Below are 21,158 nucleotides of genomic sequence, written 5' to 3' on the forward strand. Positions count from 1 at the left end.
GCTGGCTCTCAGTCCCGGCCTTTCTTTGTGATTCAGTCTCTTGTGAGTTATTTGAGAGTACTAGCACAGCTGTTCAAAAGCTGTCTTGCAAGGTTACAAATGTTAAATTTTGAGATATGTAGGACATATAAAAACTAAAAAGATTTTTTTCAAAGTCCTGGTGCAAATGGGTATAATTTTTGAGAGTTACCAAAAATCATCCAGTCCCAGTTAAAGCTAAGAATAGTGGTATCGAAAGGGCTAGCATCATGCTTTGGGATTTTTTAATTATTACTTTTTTATTTCTGCAACCATCAAGAAGGGAAGGTTTGCTTAGTGCTGGATTGACTCAGAGATGCACAGACCCAGAAGGAAAATGAGATAATGGCTTCAGTTTTCATTACCTTAACTCCCAAGGGAAAGAGGAGAAAGGAATTCTTTTTATAGGGCTTTTTTTTCCGCTTTTCATTTTTTTCCCCAGAAATGGTTATCGTGCTCTCCTTTGCCATGTTCAGATCACACTTAGATGAACCTTCACTGACCATGGAATATAACTGAAATATTTATGGACTAAAAATTCCCTTCTCTCAAGCCAGCACAGCCACATTTATGTCTTTCAAGGATGTCTGCATAGATTCATTATTAAAACATCCCTCCTAGCTTCATCGCAGCACTAGCAGAGGAAAATTAATTGAAACAACAGGATGCAAGCCCCAGTTTGGAAAAAGACAATCGTGATCTACGTCACTCAAGGCTCTTTCATGGATACTGAGGGTGGTGAGTGTCACCTGCACCCGCAGAGAAGACAAGTTGTCCAGCTCGTGGCTTCCCAACCTCACAGCTCCGCACTGCTTTAATGGGCATCTTGGTGCCTTGTACAATGTGGTCCAGGCCCTGAAGATCCTGCACAGCTGACCAAGAAGCGCAAGAAGGTCTTTTTCCAAGAACGAGCCTACATTCCATGTGTCAGTGACCGGAGCTCATGCTGACACTGTTTGTTGCCGAATTCCTGTCTTTTTCTCAGTGTTACTGATCTCAGCATCTCCTGGCTTTGCTCTGGATACTGTAGCGCCTTTGCCATACTCCTGTTCTAGTGCAAGCTGTCACAGATGGATTTGGACATTTTAGCCACTAACCTAATAAGACCAAAGCAAAGGGTTTGCCGGTATTTCTACAGGCTTGCAGTAGCCTCTATCTTCCAGCCCAGAGGGGTTTTCTTCTAGGAGAGCTTTAGCCGTATTCAGAGTGTCTGTGCTGGAACCCAATTCTGCTAGAAAATGACACAGGCTTTAGCAGACTAAAGTCTGTGCTAAAGTTGTAGATTTTCCTGAACTAATGCAGAAGCAACCAGTTCAGTTGGCCATACGGCAGCCCCAAGTTATTCAGTGGCCAGATGTGTCAGATATCCTCAGATTCCACCAACCAGCAAATCTGGGTGGAAAAAGAGGACACAATGCCAGGGAAATCCAAACGGACGATAACCAGCATGTGTGACTCAACTAACTGGAAGCTGCTCCTGCTCAAGCAATCCTGCATTCAGGCACAAAGGGCCCTCGTACAACAGTTTGCATCCTTTGTTCCTCATTGCTTTAAGGCAGAAGAAAGTTTTCTCCACTCTGCAACCTGGCAGCTTGCAGGTATCTTTGTACAGTACAGATCCTGTTCCTTACCTGCCCTTTTGGATGTTGAATCACCTGTTAATGTAAAGCCAGAAATGCGCAGCCTCATGCAATACTCTGATGACAGACCTGGCCAAACGGCTCTTGTTTTCTTGCTCAGGTTTAATGGCTCCTCGATTTACATGTGTGTAAGGAGTAGTTTTCAAAGCTTGTATTATTCAGCCAGCGCTGCCTCAGAAAAGGCCGACAGCCACGGGTGTGACATTTGCAGGGCACTTTTTGCTCTCCACTTCCATTTATTACTAATGCTGACATTAAGCCTATGGGCTTGTCAGTTGTCTCACAGTGAGGTGTTAGCTGTGTTGCAGAAAACCCTTCTCAAGGCTGTATTTCAGCTACCAGGGCTCGATTCAAGTCTTGCTCTTATAAATGCATAACTTAGCTGTGTTTGTAAACCAAAGATGTTTACAGTCTCCTTGGACAACTCCCAGGAAGAAGTATCAGTGGAGCTGGGTTTTCCTTTGCATCCCTGGCTCTGTTGGTACGTTGGGAATATGGCAGAAATTCTTGTTTTGACCTCTTGGAATTTGCTCTCTTACAGGGGGATGCTCTTAGCAGTTGTGGAAGACACTGAGGTCCACTTCTCCTCCCTCTCCACAGTTATTTCTTTTACTTTGATGGAGAGAGACTCCTGGGAGACTTGTGCAGCTAAGAGGGTGCACGTTAGAGCTGCTCTAAGCTCCAAACCATCAGCAGTGTTTCAGCAAAAACACTAAAAATTGTGCTGTGAATCACAGTACATAGTCTCAGCTTGATCTCAGTTTCTGATCTGCCTGTGGAGCAAGTTTGGCAGGAGTATCCCTAGAAGACAAGAGGCTTAAGTGGCCCCGAAACCATTTTTAGTATATTTGTGCATAGGACAACAAGCAGCCAGGCTTCGAACAGGGTCATAATTGCATATTTGTGCTTACATTGGTCCCATGTCATTTTGCAATCTACCCCAGAGCTGTTCTGGAAAACCTTCCAAAATTATGCAAATCTTTCATCTACTCTGCATTAGTGCTTCTGCTCCAAAAGTAGAGAAGATGAATAAGGGAGCTTAAGGCTCTCAGTCATCCTGTCTGTTTGGCTGCAATACATCACAGAGCAAATTAAGCTCAGTGCCACTTCAGCACCATGTCTCTAGAAACCACGGCGATTCGTTCAGACATCGGTTAAGGAACTGCGCTCCTGATTTTTTGGGATCAGCTGCTTTAATCCAACCATTTGCTATCAATTTGCACAGCTTTTCTGCAGTCCTGATGGATCAAGCCAGTGTCATGCCGACAGCCTGCTGGCATCTCCTCTGTGTCGACCTCCCCCAGCAGAGGAGAACCTGACAAAAGCTCTTCTCTCCCAGGCTTGTGCATTATTTAGGCTGCTCATTTTTGGTAGCAGAGGCAGATATGTATGAAAGGCAAAAAAAAAAAATAACTGGACTTCCAGGAGGAAAGCCAGTCTGAGGGCGGTTGGCTGTTCTCTGTCCTGAGATGATGCTTTGCTGCCAGGCAAACTGGCCTCGTTTCTTCTGCCTCAGCTTCGATGCTGCCAAGAGATTTCCCAACACAATCTCGATTACCAGCCAGCATGAAGAAAGCAAATCAGGGCTGGGTTTTCAGATCTAAGTCAAATTTACAGTGCTGCCAAATAAAGAAAAAACCCTTTGACATCCTTTGACATTAAAACCTGAGTGTTTTCAGCTGGGATCATGGAGAGTGCAAATATGGAACCCCACGGTGCCGATTTGTCTTAGTCACTCCTCCGATTACAGCGGCACTTTTGTGCTCTCCCCTGGAATACCCTGTTTGGGGAGGCTGGGTGCAGTGTAGGAAACACAATGACATTACAAGATCATCCTTTCTGTCCAAGTATGAAAATGAATCGAAACAAGGAAGATGGACCTACCCAGGGCAGTGTCAGAGGGAGCTGGCCATCCTGCCCTCCTCGTTCTTGGGGCCACACTCAAACTAACCATGGGGAGCTGAGGTATCTCTGAGCCGCTAAGTAATCCAAATGGCCTTTGTGCTAAAGTTTAAATGAATCTGGTCTGCTAATTATCCTTCTCCTCTCTGCAGGGTGATGCCAATAGGTCAGACACAGATGAGGACAAGACATCTGCCAACTTCGATGATGATTTTGAGAAGCTAAAAGACCTCCAAGCAACAGGTAGGGTTTTATCTCTAGATTTTCCTGGGAATCTGAGAGCTACAGCTCTACTTCCACAGTCATCTTTTCATATAAACTTATGGGGGAAGAATCCATTTTACTTGGCAGTTAACCCGATAGCTATGTTAACAGAGCAGCTATGCAAAAAATGTTGGGAAAGCTAAACGAGCGTTGATATTTCCTTTAAACAGATGCTTTTCTAATTTAAACTGCAGTAGAATATTTAGATACTTCTCATCATTTCTTCTGTATGATTACCACAGAATGGTTTGCTGACAGCAATATTCTCACGCTACTTCTCGGCAGCTTTTCGAATCAATCATGCGCTCATCTGTTCTTTTTGGTTTCTCACACAAATGCATTTAGGTGAGGTTTGATTGATGGAAATGTTGGTGTTCATTTGTGTTACAGGAGGGCCTGGCAATTGATTTGAGGTAAGGCCACATTGTAGTAGTGTACTAGAAACATGGAATAATAGGTGACAGTCTTCACTCTGTAGAGTTTGCAGCCGGATAGGGGACAGGGAGGGATCATATATTTTAATGGAGTGAGTAACCAATGGTAAACAGGAGCCAGTTGAGTTCCTCTATACTTTGATTTTCAGCTTGCGCTCTTGTTAGGATTAGTTTACATGCTTCTAAACCAGGATTCATTTCAGCTAAGGAAATGATATTGATTGTGGTGAGCAGATGGAATTCAGCTAAGGAAGCGGCAGAAGGGATTTGTTGGGGAAGCTGAGACAGAGCTGGATCACAGCAAGGTGATGGAGCTGCTTAGTCTGTGGATAAAGCAACAAATTTCAAACGCCAAGTGATTAAATGAATGCCCGTTGCAAATAGTTGGCAAGGAACCCACAGCATCAACTGTGCACCAGCTTTGCACCAACTATTTGCCAAGCCACTTCAAAGGAGAAGAGAGTTCTAGGTGAAAGAAATGTTGTCACCTCTTCTTATGTAATACAGGAATAGAAAACAGGGCTGAAATTGCCATCAGTCAAAGTCCGTGAGTAATTGTGTGTCTCCATAAGCCTCATAGGTGCCAAGCGGTGACTAAACAGCTTAAGGACGTTAACGATTCTGTTATAATGCCGCTGGTCTGTAAACAGATACACTGGCAAGAGGAACGTGTATTGCAGATTAGCAAATTTTGAGCTGGATCTTCCACCTCTCAAAGTGAATGGCAGTGTTCCTGTGGACTTCTGTGGTGCACATCAGGTATTTGTGCCCAAGCCAGCAACTAAACAGATGATACAGTGAAAGCACACTGCATTACAAAAGCAGCCAGGGGAAGAAAAATAGGAGGGGTAATGCACTCGCTTGGATTTCTCACTGCAGACTTGTACTTGTTTGCTGCTGCTCGCAGATGCTCCCATCCTTCCCCCTCCTTAAGACTGGTTCTGCAGTTATTAAACTAAAACTGACTGAGCCAGATAAGACAGGAGCTAGTTCAGCTTTAGTTTTGTGTTTGAAATTAGGCTTTTGGTTTTGAGTATTACAGCACTTCATAGGGCTGGTAGTGTTATGTCTGGTTTGTCTTCAGTGTGAATATGGTTTTTGCGGTCCGAACTTGCCATCCAGCTAAAATAGATGCTTTCTGCAATTACCACAGCAATGTGCCATTAGATTTCCTGTTACAGGAGGTTTATTCTTCTAGATGGGTGGATGTGTAAAAGCAGCTTCCATTTCCTGTCCCCTGAACAGATGACTGAAGACAAAAATTGATGTTTGCTTAGTGCCTTCCCCCTGTAGGAACCTGGAGCACATCAGAACTGCATAAAAATCTCTGTGCAAGACTGTATGACAAGGAGAAGAGGTTAATTTCCCAGGGTGACTTTAGACAGTCCACAATGTCCTTTCCCTGGAAACTCTCTCCCAGCCCCGCAAAACTGTAACTCCACTCTAAATCCCAAGAAACAGTGAGCAAAAGAAGCTCCTTTTGGAGGGCAATGGGTTCCAAGTCCATGCAGGGCTGAAGGCCTCTTAAAATGTTGTGACATTTGCCTTACACCTTTCAATGTGGTGGGGATGATCTTATTGCCCACAACGTTTCGTCTCCGTTTGGCGGAGTTCCTAGAAGGCCCAAGGAGCAATGTCCGTTTTGAAGGGTGATTTGTGTAGCTGAGCGTTCACCTCGTGTTCTCTCTCCCCTTCTCTGCAGAGATGAAGATGTACTCGCTCACGGTCACCCCAAACGGACACCTGGAGGGCAGGGGCAGCATGCCACCGCCCATCATCATGCGCACCGCCGCCACGCCAATGCCCACGCCAAAGTGTTCCCCGCACATGGATTCAGTGCACACTTTTGTGGACTCGAGGAGAGGGAGTAACGCTTCGCTAGACCCCTTGAGCTGCGATCAGAAGTCCTTGGTAGGTTCCTGTTGCTAAAAACTCTCAAGTGCTTGCAAGCGGCACAGATGAGAGATGTGTGTGTGCGGAAAAGGAAAAGGAGGGCAATAGATGTGAGAAGTATGTGGAAAGGCAGGAGGAGAACAGAGTCAGGAGGGAGAAATGAATGAGTGCGCAATGCTGGGGCAGGACAGTGACAAGGTAACAGTCAAGGACAGTGAGTATATGAAGAGGGGAGACAGGGATGTACTGGCATTCAGTGTTTTCCTGCCTAGTATCTGATTGGAATTCTATGCCAAGCCACCTCACCAGAGAGATGCAACCTGAGGCAAGCTGTAAGTTCATGCAGCAATTCCAGCAAACCTCTAAGGAGGAGGAGGCATCTTTTGCAAACCACACTGGCCATTTTGTGGTGCCTTGGAGAAGCTCTAAAGTGTTCCTGTGAGCATGAGGCCTGTTTCCCCCTGCGGCGTTTTAGGGTTGCATCTTGAATCCACTTTGTGTCAAGGGAAATGAAGCATTTGTCCTCACCAACACAGCAGCTGAGCTGCAGCTCCAGTCCAGCAGCCCCATTGGAAGGGAAGCAGAGGAAGGGAGGAGGTATGAGCTGACCCATTGCCGCCAGGCACAGCTCCTGGAGCAGAGATGTGGCAGCTGATTGCATTTTGCCTGCGACGGGAAAGCAGGAGGGCAGCTCTGTGAAAACAGAGGCAGCAGAGTTAATAGACAAAGTGGATTTCTGCTGCTGCCTATCTGTCCCATTCTTCGGCTCTGTAGCTGCAATATCATGTTCAAATCAAGGCAGCGGACCGTGAAGGCACTTCACACAGAGACAGAGCCACTATCCCCTTTGGTAAGCTGCTTAGTCAAGGTAATGCTTTTGAAAAGAAAATAGACATGACTGTTGTTTGCCTTGGGGTTTCATGGGATTGTGAGTTGCTGGAGAGGGTTGTTCATGGTTTGAATCCTTTGTCTGAGAGCACATTAGTGCCACCAGCCAAAGGAAGATGAAGCAGTCAGAGCAGAGCTGGCCAACACTGAGAAGGAGGAGGAAAGCGGTTTGCCCCATTTTGTGCTGGGAGGAAGCCACGGAGGGAAAAGGAGTTCTTCTAGCTTTTCTGCTCTGACCTTAATTGCCTTCCTGGCAACTACCTGCCAGCCAAAGTGCACTGACACACTGCTCAGTGCCAGAAATTTACTGTAAGAGAAACATTCATTCCATTTGCTTATGCAGCGAATTGAAGAGAACGTCATGCAAACGGGGGCACAACTTCCAGCAGACACTCGGGTGACGCGGATGCCAGACCCGCTTTGGAAGCCAGGGAGGTTGTGGGCTCAAACCACTTCAACGTGAGGAAAGTAAATGCCACTTTGGCAGTAGTGTCCTTGGGTTCAGTTTTTATGCGCAATTCATGTTTTAGGACAGTAGGAAGTCGTGCAGGACAGAGGATTGGTAGTTGATGCACAGGTGTAGCTCAAGGAGTTCCTTCAGTGTGGGTTCAGCTGGGTGCTTGGCTCCCAGCTCAAGGCACTGGTGGGATGAAATCAGAGCAGTGAGGAAAGCCGGAAGGGGAAGACGTGACTTGCAACGAGAAGGCTCTTCTAATCTGGGCAAAATGCCATATCCTTTGGCTTCCTCCTGCAAACAAACCCTCAAATGTCGTTCTTCTCTCTCAGTCCAGCCTCCGCAGTTCCCCTTGCGCCAACTGGGGCACCAGCAGCAACTGGGGAAGCCGACGCTCGAGCTGGAATAGCCTGGGCAGAGCCCCGAGCCTCAAGAAGAAGAACCAGTCGGGAGAACGAGAGTCCTTGCTCTCTGGGGAGGGGAAAGGCAGCACAGACGATGACTCGGATGATGCCAAGTCTAGCACAGTCAGTAGGCCCTCGCTGCACCGCCGGGCAGAGTCCCTGGACTACCGCAGCAGCCTGGACTTGCCCGAGCTGCTCCAGTTGCCCACCATGCACCACTCGCTCAGCATCAGCCCCGTGGCCGTTCTGCCCGCCGAGTACCAGGACTGCAACGGCAAGATGGTTCACGTCCCCAGCGAGTTCTTCCTGCGTGTCGATGGCCACAAAGAGGATGCCGTGGACTACGAGGATGACATGGAGGATGTGAGTTGAGGGGGAAATTGGGTGGTCGCGCGTTAAGTGGCTTTACCACTCCAAGGAGGCTGATTAAAAATGCAGCTTGGAAATAATGTGTTACTGCCGAATGGCTGGTGTAAACAACATGAATCCTGATCCAAGGAAAGGGCCTCCACTTCCTAAGAAGGTTGGTTTTTTTCAGCTAATGAGTTGGGCTCTTACATTGCGGTGGTTTCTTACAAGTTCAAACTGCAAGGGGTTGTACATGCGTTTGCCTAATTTTTGGACTGGTAGAGGTTGTCCCACTGGCCCAGGATGCCTCCAGAAATGAGCTGTGGGCACAACAGCTAGCTGGTGTCTTTGCTCAACAAGAGCTGTTTGGCATCTAGGCTTGAAAGCCTAGAAAGAGTGTTTTCTACTTAACTTTTTGGTTGCTTGAGTTTTTGACACAACTTTGGATCTCAAAATGGTGCCAGCCTAGAAGTCTTGCTTTGTTACGTCCCTATCTCACTGTACAACAGCCCTGTTCTTGCACCCCTTTCCTCCCCGTTTTGTTGGACGGTGTGACAGTTCCTGCCACAGCTCTGTCCCAAAAGCCACGACCGCCTACAGGCACTATGAAATGCCAGGTACTGCCCCCTTTCACAAAAGGACTGTGAAAGTTGAAGAGGCAGGAAAATAAAAGAGGAAGAAAAGGTGTTTTTTCTTTTCTGTCTAGAGTTACTGCTACCGGATTCGTAAAGTCCTGGAGCCCTACAAACCACAGTGGTGCAAGACTCATGAAGACTGGTCCCTCTACTTGTTTTCCCCGCAGAATCGGTAAGAAATCCCGGTGAAATGCCAGCCCACCAGATTTTTGTGGTAATGGAATCCTACATTTCTAGCTAGCCTTCCCTCGAGAAACATCCCTCTCTGATGCAGAAGCACCGTTCTAGAAATCCCTGATTTTTAGGTGACTTTTTGTGTTGCATGTGGGCAGAAATGTTGCATGGTTCGCTCCATGCCTGTCCAACAAGTGTGGTTTAACCAGCATTAATAATAGCTGTTATTAGAACTTGTGTACTGCATTGATTTTAACGGCTGAAGCTTGTGGAGAGACTCGCTCATCACCTGGGATGATGCTGCTGAAGGTTTTCTAGGACCTGCCATTCGGGTGGGAGTCTCTTGCTGACCCAAGTATCTGAAGGATATTCTTCTCCCCGCCATTTCTTCAGGTTCCGAGTGACGTGCCAGAAGGTCATTGCTCACAAAATGTTTGATCACGTGGTGCTGGTCTTCATATTTCTCAACTGCATCACTATAGCACTGGAGCGACCAGACATAGACCCACACAGCACGGTGAGTACCTGAGTCATTTTCTTCCTTGATCCAGCATCCAGCTCTTAGTCTTGTCAGGGCGAGACCCTGCAAGATGAAACATGTTTGTTTTCTAATGTCTTTAAATAACTTGCCTCTTTTTGTTGTTCTGTGTTTTACAGGAAAGGATATTCCTAAGTGTTTCTAATTACATCTTCACTGCAATCTTTGTGGCTGAAATGATGGTTAAGGTAATTACATCTTCATCCCATGGCCCTTAGTGAGTCCTGGCAAAGACCAGAACATGACATAGTTGTGATCCAGGTGAAGATTAAATGTCTCTCTTCTCCTGGCTGTAGGTGGTAGCTCTTGGCTTTTTCTCTGGGGAGAACACCTACCTGCAGAGCAGCTGGAATGTCCTGGATGGAGTCCTGGTCTTTGTATCTATCATTGACATTATTGTCTCCATGGCATCGGCAGGCGGAGCTAAGATCCTGGGTGTCCTTCGCGTTTTGAGACTTCTGCGGACCTTGAGACCTCTCCGGTACGATCACCAAGAGGGTGGCTGAGTTTTCTTTGTGTTGATAGATCAGAAAGTTTGAAAAAATGCCCATGATCCATCAAGGTCTTGCTCAATAACACAAAGAGCTGAAAAACAGTATGGGTGGAATCATCTTTGGGGAGCTCTTATCTAGTGAAACTGTTTGAAAACAGTTAAATTAGTTATTATATAATTCATCTTCTCCAGCATGGAAAAGAGCAGATGGAGTTTGGAGTGAGAGGTGTTACCGTTCTCAGGCAGTTAGTGCAGTGAATGCCTCCTCCACGCTGCATTTTTATCACCGTTTTACAAATCTGTCTGGCTCCTTGTTAAACTGCACAACCCCCCAGTAATTCCCAACCCAAGAGGTCGCGTTGGCTGGGAGAAAATTTGCAACTGAACAGGTGCTGACAATAATTTGATAAGCTGCAGCATCTATACCTGCTCTCCCGTGCCCGCATATCTAATATTACTGCAAAACAATTTAGCTCTCAGCTGGGAAGAGGAAGGGGAGACACTTTACGTATTTGAGAAAAGGAATGAAGAGAACTTGTGTTTTTGTTTACGATTATGCTATAATAAAGAGTGCTAATGCTTGGGGGATTTTTATCAGCTCATGGCTCCTATTTCCATCCTGCTTGGCAAGAAGTACAAGCCTTTTTTCATGAAATTTCAGGGGAAATAAGATCGGCGCCTTCTGAGACCTGTAGGCTTTCTGATGAAAAGCTGCTTGCTTGTGAGAATAATAGGAAAAGGCAATCTTGTTTGGGCTTATGACGACAAGAACAACAGCTATTTGTCTGCTGCTCTGTATTTCCTTAGCGACACGTAACTGTGTCAGTGTTTCTGTCTCCTCTCGTGCTCCCGTGCTCTGTTCTCCTGGTGGCATCAGGGTCCTCTTGCAGTGCTGGGTCACCAGGAGCCACTCGGGGTCACTCTGGACAAGCCTTGGCCTGGTGGCACCTTGGGGAACCTAACACACCTGTCTAGGAACTGAAATCGGGGCATAGGCGATTCATAAGTAAATGTAAGGGGAAGAAAGAGAATTGGTCTTGGAGAATAACTAGGCCAGATCCTATTAATAGAGAGGAATTCATCACCTCTCACGACAGCTTCATTTATCACAGCTTCTTCTAGGGTTACTCCAGGGACTGTTCCTAACACTTGATAGGTGCGGTTCAGCCTTCCGCGTTATTTGCTGCCAAACAAGACCTTGTTGAAATTCTTTGTCCCTGCAGCATACAAATCTCCTCTTTCTCTGTGTTTGGCAGCCATGAAAGCATCGTTAGCCGTGCAAGCTCAAGCTGCCTACAAGGACTCGTACCTTCTCCCGTCTACAGACCACTCCTAAAAAAAGCTTTGATGTTCTTCAGTCAAAACACCCACATTCCCAGAAAAGCTTGCTTGGGCTAGTTACACTTAGGTGTGCAAAGACATTTTGCATACGCACATGGGAGAACCGTTCTCCGGGCACTCGTACAGGAAAGGAAAATACTTGTTCTCTGCAGTACCCAGGAGCTGCTTCAGGCCGTGCTCAGAGCATGCCTGGCCTCTCCCAGCCAGCGAGCTGCTCTTTAGTGGGGTGACCCTTTGGCTGTGGAGCTGTTGATCACAAGTTCCTGTTAGCTAAGAGTCAGTGCGGGAACTAATTAGGAAAGAAATTGAAATTACTTGGTTTGAAAAGTTGGCACAGGGCTCAGGCCAGTGGGGCAGGTGAGCGGTTATGGCTGGAGGAGGAGGATGATGCACTCTCTAGTACCACTGTGCAGCTTTTACACGGGATGTGTAGGAAAGAGGCTCCTGCCTGGTGTGTGCCCCTCCGCTTGGGTCAGAGAGACCGCAGAGGGGATCTGAGTTTGTTAATAACCCTGTTGTGGGAACCTCTGTGATATTCCGCCCATAGAGACTATTCCCTCTTTGCTGTTACAGGTAAGCAATTGCCCAACACTCTGCTGACAGGGCGTCTCACACTCTTCAGTTCCATCTAATGGGACTGTGAATGTTCTGGTTTTCCACCTAAGTCACTAATGGTTTCTGAACTCTGCCCGCACGTAGGGGAGGGTTGTGTTAGCTTTGCTGCGGCCCAAGCAGACGAGGAAAAGCAACTGTGATAACAGGACATGCATAAAAATTAAAAGTTTTGTTGTTTTGCCATTTTTTCCAGAGTCATCAGCAGAGCTCCAGGACTGAAGCTGGTGGTAGAAACCTTGATCTCCTCCTTGAGGCCTATTGGGAATATTGTTCTCATCTGCTGTGCTTTCTTCATTATATTTGGGATTTTAGGGGTCCAGGTAGAGTATTTCCCTTACCACGGCCACCTGTAAGTCACTGCTGCAAAACAGAAGTTGTCTTTTCTCACCACCTGGGGCTAAGTTGGAAGTAATGAGCTGAAATCTCTCCAAAGGAAGAATTCAGTTAGGTGTTGGGAAAGAAGAGCCGGGGTGACAAACAACTCAGCACCAGCCAAGCCTGCCCGAGGGATGGGGAAGGAAAAGACTAATTCCCTAGATCCCTCCCAGCTTTGTGTGCTGGGATGTATAGAATATCTCTTCCTCAGAGGAGAGGTTGTCATCTTCCCAACAAGACCGGGCAGGCCTGCAGGATCACCTTGCTTCTGTGGCTGGGGGGATACACAACGATGTCTCAGGGCCTAAAGTTTCATGCCACGTGTGTTAAGACAAGTATCTGAGCTGGAGAGAAAGGAATTTGAACTTGGCAAACAACTCTACAAGGGGAAAGAAAGATTAATCAGGGGCCAGACTTTTCAAAGCTGCTTCCTTTTCTGTTTCTTTTTTTTGTTGCTTTTCAAATACAGCTTTTTAAAGGCAAGTTCTACTACTGTGATGGTCCCGATGTAAAAAACATCACTACCAAGACTGACTGCACTAACGCACGCTACAGATGGGTTCGGCGGAAGTACAATTTTGACAATTTGGGACAGGTAAAGTCCTCATCACAGGGATTTTCTGTACCGGTTTCTAGTGGATGAGCACTTCAAATGTATTCCTTGAGGAGGGTGCAGAACCTCCATCATAGGAAGTTTCCAAAAACAATGTAGGCATCCTTCTATCAGAAGTAGGTCAAAATGGCTCAGGTCATCTCTTGATATCTTGCAGCCAGACTTCCTAAGGTTACAGAATTCCTTCTTTGTAGGAGAGTGTTGTCTTAAAGCCACTGGCTTTGCTTGCAGTCCCTCATGTATAGACCTCAACTGTCACTTTTAGTGTCTTGACTTGTAGCTGTTATGTTTGCAAATGAAAAAAAATAAGGTGCTTTATACTGGCTGGAAAGCAGGACAGCCCATAGTAGGAGCTGGGATATATTATTGCTTTTTAAAACCCCAGGACATTGGGCCAGCCTGGCATATTGAGTTTTAATCGTGCTTTGGAGACCAGAAAGACTGATGTGTCTGAGCAAAAGTCAGCCTATATTTGAAGGAAAAGGACCATTAACAACCGTAGTTTGCTCACTTTCAAGCCAGATACGGAAATAGGTAAAAACAAGCCACAATATGTTGCATTTCTCCACCAGCTCTAGGCCAGATGATGTGTTATCAGCTGTAGGCTGGTTTTGCTGAGCATTGTCTGTTGTTAGTTTCTTTTCTGGAGACTAAAATGCAAGATCGGTCTTTTCTGATTATTTGTTTGTTTGTTTTCTCATAGGCCCTCATGTCCTTGTTCGTCCTCTCCTCCAAAGATGGCTGGGTGAACATCATGTACGATGGTTTGGATGCCGTGGGCATTGACCAACAGGTAAATGTGCTGCAGAGTCCAGATGTGTTGCTCTCAGAAGCCTCACGCCTGGGTGACTCAGATGTTTTTAAAGTCCAGGAAGGAGCAGAGCTATAGGACCTTCTCGAGGTCCTGACTACCCATTGGGCTGCCAGGGTTTTCCGTGCTCCAGTGAGTAGCTTTTACAGTGGCTGCACCCCATGTAGTACGCAAACAGGCACTGATGATGGACTTTTCAATTAGAGTGATGGTACCTGAGGAGGGCCACACGTGCCATTGCACTGCGGCTTCATGGAAAGCATGACAAGAGCAAACTCACGTGAGATGGGAAACAACCAGGAATGTTGCAAAAGAGACATTGTTAAGTTTGCATGTTATGTGACATTTGCAAAGGAAAGTCAAGAGTCTTAGATGAGTAGTGCCCCATCGTAGCTACAGTAACACTTTGTGCTTAATTTTCCTCTGCTTCTAGAGATCTCATAACAACCGAGAAACATTAAGCATGAGCCCACATCTCAAAAAACTTAATAATCTGGAGCCTATCTTTAACTAAAATGATCTCGCAGGTGGGATGATGCGCATCCACTGAGATTTATCTCAAGCTGTATGAAATAAATGCCAAAATAATTAAATCCTCTAAACCAATTTACAGAGGCTAGGATGGGGTTTACAACAAAAGTAAAATTCTAGTTGGTGAGAAAGTGAATGAGAGGAAACTGTTTTGGGAAAAAACTCCTAACTCATCACAGCCCTCTCATCCTCCCCACAAAAGTGTACTGTGCTGTCCTGTTGCTACAGAGAGCCCAATATCCTGACTTACACACATTTTGTCTGTGCCGCTTCTCTACTCTCTTGTTTTTTTAATTCTCCACCCCACCAGCCCATCCAGAACCATAACCCGTGGATGCTTCTCTACTTCATCTCCTTCCTGCTCATCGTCAGCTTCTTCGTGCTCAACATGTTTGTCGGGGTGGTGGTGGAGAACTTCCACAAGTGCCGGCAGCACCAGGAGGCAGAGGAGGCCCGGCGTCGGGAGGAGAAGCGCCTGAGACGCTTGGAGAAAAAGCGCAGGAGTAAGGAGATATACCTGTCTGGTCGGTAGACTGCGTTACAAACCAAAATCTTTCTGAGCCCTGCCTGCTCCCAAAGCAAGACTTTCGTTTTTTCCTTCGGTTTTGTTTCCATGGGATTCAAGAGGTTGTTTTGCTTCGTTACCTCTTTGGCGGTACCTTAAGTCTTGGGTTGCCAACACCCTGGAATTGTCCTCTACAAGCCTGGTGTAAAGCATTACCTGTTTACTTGGCTGGGGAGAAGATCCTCCTCCGAGCAGAGGCCTCTATCGTGCTCTGCAAAGCAAACGTGTCCCAAGCACCGAGCAGGAGCTTGCGGTGTGACCGAGGGATGCAGTGAGTAAACAGCTGCACTGGTTACCGGGTGCGTGAAGGCCAGTCCCCAGGGTAGCCCTGTGGCTTAATGTGCTGCTTGCATCTGATGACGGTGGTGGTTTGATTTATTAATTCTTTTCGTAGGCAAAATAGTTGCGATGCTTTTTAGAGTCCTAGCGCATGGCCCCGCATGCCACAGACATGCTGCATGAAGGGCATGAACAAACTGAAGGCCCTGGGGAGAGGAAGGGAGCCCCAAAATGGGGCTGTCCAGAGCAGTTCTTCTCTGGGAGATGTCCATTACAAGAGATGCTGGCCCCATCAGGCCGGGGGAGCCCTTCGGTGCTGAGCAATGTGCTGGGACTCAGTTTGTCCTTGCAAACGGTCTACATGGAAATACTGGCCAGATGCAGGGCCACTAGGGTGCAAAAGAACGCCTTCAGCAGAAATCTGCTTCTTAGTTGGATTTAGTAGGGACTATCAACCAGCCCAGAGAAACACCTGAGCTCGTGCTCCTTTCCTGACCCAAAACTTCCCAGGGGATCTCATGTATTAATTCTCACCTCCCCAGCTCCTTGGCAGGGACAAGCTGCCCGTAGCATCTGGTGGGTATTCCCAGGGAAACTGCCAGGAAAACGGCCACCCCAACCTCCCAGCCGGTTTGAGTGAACAGGGATGGCCTGCATTAGATGGTGCTAAGCATTTTGAGAAGCAAGTGAGGGAACATGGCTTGGCCACTGTGAGCAAGGATGAGCTTAGTCAGGCATAAGGCTTCAGTGCTTCTGGCCCTGCTTGCAGCCCTGCGGCTCTTTGCCTTGCGCTGTGCCGCCCTCTGTAATCTCCTGCAAGGACCTAATATCTCATTGTGACAAATGGCTAGCTGTCTCCCAGACATCAAGCCATAGGTATCCATTTTCAGCTGGGAAAACTGCAGTTAGATTGCGTAGTCTTTTCCCTGGCTCTAAGGACACAGCAGTCGAAGGCTTTGCTAGTAGAAACCCCAACTGATTTCCTCCATCCATCCACGCTTGAGTCAGAAGGCAGGCAGCTGCGTCCCTCACAGCTCCTGTCCTGCTCTTGTGGTCTTTATTAAAGCTGTGGGAGACCTCAGCACTAAATATCTGCACCATGGTCTCCACAGGGTCTTAATGACAGACTGACATGACACTACAGCGAAGGCCAAGCCCATTTCACTTTAGCTAGTTCTGAGTTTAGTAGCGGGGTTAAAATGAAGTCAAGATCAAACTAGTCAGCTGCAAACAGATGTTGAATCTCTTCAGAGATTTAGAAGAGTTCAAGTGCATTTCCCTTTTCCCATCGTGGTTTTTGAGTTTGAGGCTCCAGCTAGGATTAGAAGTAGAAATCCTGAAGGCAGCATTTCCAGCACAATAAGAGAAAAACCAGTGTTGGGCTCTCAAGAGTCCTCCTGCTTGCGCAGTATTTCTACCCCAATGTGCTGATCCAAGTAGACATTCAGATAAACTCAAAGTTCATAAGCAAAAAAAAAAAAAAAAAAAGCTTATTTACAAAGAACATTAAGCATCCTTAGACAAAATAGACTGGGGCACAGGTAAGGAGGGATAACTTAGCCACAGCCAGCTGATGTTCCTGATTAGTAAGTAAGTCTTATTACAAGCCTGTCCGTGGCTTGCTGCTTAGACACCAAAAAGAGCCAGTCCTTGTCGAAGTTACATCACCCCTCTTTATCCAGCTATCTGGAAGGATAGAGTCAAGGAGATATTTCAGACCGCAGACTCAAGCGTTGCACAGGTGTGGGTTGTAACATTTCACCGAGAGCGCGCAGGGAGGAGGACAGCTTGCTGGAAGCCGATCAAGTCCAATATAGCAACGCAGAGGCTAAACATTTGGCCGTGTGCTGAGCTTGAGGAGGTTACCCCAGATCGTCTGCTCTGAGGTCTCCTACCTGCCTTTGTTGAGCATGGACAGCTTGGCATCCAAATCTGAGTTGTTAACAAGGTAAAATTGAATATCTGATACAAATTTTGGAAGATTACTATTTACATTTTAACGGATATTTTTAATTTAAGTGGGAGGAGTTTTCATCTCCTGGGTAATTTAGAAGATGATGTATTTGGTGAAAAAACGTGGCAGACTCAGAAAGATATGAGATGTGGTTGGTGCCGTGCGTGGCAGAGTCTCCAGGGGGGAGTGTCTCTGTGCACATGCAGGCACAGGATGCTGCACAGTGATGGGGAGGAAGAATTAGGGCTGTTAACAAGAGTAAAATCCAGCGTAGCTAACAGGTGTACTATCTGAGCAACACCTGTCCATCTGGACTCGCCCTGTCTGCCTGGCACCTTGTCTTTGTGTCCTGTCTCCTGTCTGTAATGTCCTCTGTGTGTAGCAACCCCGTGTTTCTGTGTATTGAGGTTTTTGGGCACCTGTAGGTACCTGCACACACAGAAATGCACCATTGAGCCATCGTAGGTTTGGGCTCAGGCCTGGAACTAGGTTAAGCCTCAGCTTATCTGTGCCTGGACGGTCCCACTGTGCTGGCCCTGGGACGAATCCCAGGCTCTGCAGGCTGGGTCCGGGATTTGGACCCTGTGTGCAAAGCTATGAGCCTGGCAGAGGGTTTGCTCCGCGGAGGGGACAGCCCTGCAGCAGGACACAGCTCCTTCATCGGGCCCTGTGCAGGTGGGATGGGGAATCATCACGTGTTTGTTTTCGGGGTACTTTTCTGGCCTTTCAGGAGCCTGGCAGGAAGGTCCCCTTCAGCCCACATCTCTGACACGGTCACTACCTCCATCCGCTATATCTACTATGTAAATAAGTGTAGCGTAATTTAATAATCCTGCAGCTCCTAACCTTTTAATGAGGTTCTCAGAAGACACAGACTGAAACCAGCCTCCCCAGATTAAAGTTTTTGATTAAAACCACACGGATCAGTTTGATCTCCTCTGCACTCAGGATACGGGGCCGAATCCAACCCGCCCGTATGTGCTGTGACTCCAGCAGCCGCTGGCCCGCCGAGCAGAGCGCGGTGTCGGGTCAAACGCAGGCGGTACCCTGGGCTTCAAAGGCTGCGAGCGGGGTCTGGGTGACCCTGTGCCAAAAGCTGGAAATGCCTGACACAGCCCCAGGGAGGCCCGAGCTGGGGAGCACAAAGTGCCTTTTGATAGCGTCACCGAGTCACTGGTCCCTGGGAAGACCCCAAAAGCTGAGGAAATGCAAATTCTTTCTCCTGATTTCTGCTCTGGATGACAGTGTGGCCATGGCTGCATTGCTCTGAGGCATTTCCCAGTACAGAGCTGAGCGTCTGGACATTGCAGAAGGAATTTTGTTGTAAGACCCAGCGGAGCTGCCTTTCTCCCTAGGGGTGAGCAATCATGGGCAGCACTCAGTGGTATTTAAATGAGTCCATCTTCTCAATGCCACAACCATCTCTGTATCCAGCAGAAACATTTGAGCTGTAACTAAAATTTTAGGCGCTGCATATCTGAGTGTTTAGTATTTCCAACTAGGGAATTATCAAACCATCTTGCTTATTTTTCCAGGCAGCTGCAGGTATCAAGCTACTCTGTGCCAAGCATGCATATAAACCCATTAGGGCTTTCTAATGTTTCGTGCAGAGGAGAATAATGGAGAAGCTGTAGCTAGTGATTGTAATGCCAACCTAAATGCTTTTAAGCTGGGAGACAGTGCTTCATTAATTTTCATGTCAGCAGAATCATAGCAAAGAAGTTTAAATACTCTTCAGAGAGGCGACATTCAAGCATTAGCCAACGTCTAGAAGTGAGGGCGAGAAAGGACTGTGGTTTTTCCTTTTGCACATGTTTGATGGTTTCTCCTTTCCCTCTTGCATTTCCACCAATTCAAACTGTCAGCTGCAGCCGAAGGGATACTTGGCTGTGTTTGATATCATTCTGCCAGTTGGCTGATCAGAGTCTCATCCCAGAAACCATTTCCCTGGAGAAATCAGGCACAGGTTACATTTTGCCTACTGTAATTAACGATGCACTAGATCTCCTCTGTTTGCTGTGCCCACATCCCCATGGTCCATTGTTCTCACACTCCATGGCTCTGGTTGAGCAAGCTGTAGAAATAGGTGTGTGCAGTGAACACTTAGCCCCAAACTGGGGAGAATAACATCGTATATTCTCACTAAGAGGTGTAAAAATGTGTGTGTGAACTGGAAGGAGGCCAGAGCCGCTTGCTGTGCTGTTGACTGAAGTAAAACTGTTTGTAAAGGGACCAGGAATGAATGGTGACCCAGCAGAGCTGGGAGCCTTGGGGCTCTGAAACGCAGCCCCCCCTGCTGCTTGAGGGGCTCAGAGGAGCCGTGTGGCTGATGTCTCGTCGCTGTCACCCTGCTGCAAACCCTCTGCCTTCACAGGTCACCCCAGCCTAACACCGGCATCGCCGAGAGCAGCCGCTGGCCTGTCCTTCCACACACCCCTGCTCACTGCCCCGAGCCTCGCATGAGCGGTATCTCCTCTAATGGACATTGCATGGGTTACTGCACCGAGCATGACCGTGTTGTTGCATGTGTTTCGAAGCACTGTCGACTTTATCCCAGACTGTCCTTGTATGTGTTCCCCCCAGGAGAAGTTTCTTTTTCATCTGTTAACCTGGCTTCAGGGATGTAGTGCATCTGAAATGAATAAGGCATTTCCGAGAGCATCCCGGGTCAAGATAAACCTATCCTAAGTTTTCTGAGCAACGAGCTGATCAGGCATAGCCAACACTGAGCACTGTCAGGGTGTACGGACACAGAGTGTACAGCCACAGAGCTCCGAGACACTTTTACACAGTAAAGCAGACCCAACTTTAACAGTAAAGGTGGTTCCTCCTTGCTCTTCGTATATCCAGCCCATGGAAAGAGAGAGCTTTGTTGCTGACAGGCAGCCTGGGAGGTTTTTTGTTCAGCAGCTTTACAGTGGAAAATGTCTTTTTGTGATTATGCTTTAGAATTATATAGGTAGTTTATAAAACACAAAAATCAATGGCTGCATTTGGGCAGGTCAAACACTAGTTGCAGTCACCTACAGCCTGTTTTTCTTATGTGCTGCTGCCAGTGTATCCACACACTGCCCATCACTGCTAATGTTCTTCTGAGATCCATTAATCAACCATTAGTCATTAGTAAATAGTCCCTTAATATAAAGTTTGACTATTTGGGGTATGCTCAGACCTCCCAACAAGCCGAGGTTTTGCATTCCCAAGAAGACATTTCCATTTAAAAAATTTAAAGTATATCATAATCCTGAATACACATGAAAGCACATTGTGCAGACTTAAATAAATATTATACTGCAATGTTTTTATTATTCTTTAGACATACCGGAAGATTAGTTGAGCTCAGTAGCAAAGACAACCCTACCAGTCCAAGATCACTGGTAGGACTAAGACACATGAAAGCAACAGAAAAATGTATTTAAAAACAATCGTGTTTGCTTTCATCTTGTTTTTCCACACCCATTAGCACAAAAAAAGTCTAGATGACCCCAGTCAGGAGGAAATGTTTTTCAAATGCCTTCACTTCACTTTTAACTACCAGAAAAAATAGTAATTAAAAGAGAGCTGGAGATTCAGTTTCCCTTCATCCGATTTATTTTAGGGTTTTGGACTCTAATCTGGCATCAGTTGCACTACAAAAAAAAAAAATTCAAGAGTCCCTTTATCTGAAAGATATTAGCAAGATGAGAGGAGCGGAAAATGTATTTCAGAGGGTCACTGAGTACTTTCGAACCTATTTTCCTCCTTATTTTTAAGGTGAAGTACCTTCTTTTTTCCAGCTCCTCGTGCAATTAGAGCTGAATTTGCTGAAACATTTGAAAAAAATCCCTCTCTATTAAGAAGAACCCTGCTCTGACTTAGAATGACCTAACGTGTCTCTTCCATTTGCAAAATCTACAGTAATGCTGACTTTGACCTTAAGTACACTCTTTGAATATTTACAGTTCTTAAGCTTGAAAATAATTCGACTCCCTCTGAGTGCCCACAACCAT

At 46.7% G+C, this 21,158-nt stretch overlaps 1 protein-coding gene across 1 annotated transcript in view; it reads left to right on the forward strand.

The window, feature by feature from the left end:
* Positions 1-21,158, forward strand: part of CACNA1H (calcium voltage-gated channel subunit alpha1 H) — a 126,599-nt gene that overhangs the window by 78,953 nt on the left and 26,488 nt on the right. The window contains exons 15-25 of the mRNA XM_065645004.1: positions 3,713-3,803; positions 5,961-6,169; positions 7,826-8,260; positions 8,952-9,052; positions 9,448-9,571; positions 9,712-9,780; positions 9,889-10,073; positions 12,235-12,361; positions 12,886-13,011; positions 13,733-13,822; positions 14,682-14,895. Of these exons, the coding sequence (XP_065501076.1) occupies positions 3,713-3,803; positions 5,961-6,169; positions 7,826-8,260; positions 8,952-9,052; positions 9,448-9,571; positions 9,712-9,780; positions 9,889-10,073; positions 12,235-12,361; positions 12,886-13,011; positions 13,733-13,822; positions 14,682-14,895 (1,771 nt within the window). The remainder of the gene's footprint in view (positions 1-3,712; positions 3,804-5,960; positions 6,170-7,825; positions 8,261-8,951; positions 9,053-9,447; positions 9,572-9,711; positions 9,781-9,888; positions 10,074-12,234; positions 12,362-12,885; positions 13,012-13,732; positions 13,823-14,681; positions 14,896-21,158) is intronic.

This window comes from Caloenas nicobarica, chromosome 14, assembly GCF_036013445.1.
Source record: "Caloenas nicobarica isolate bCalNic1 chromosome 14, bCalNic1.hap1, whole genome shotgun sequence".
Lineage (NCBI taxonomy): Eukaryota > Metazoa > Chordata > Aves > Columbiformes > Columbidae > Caloenas > Caloenas nicobarica.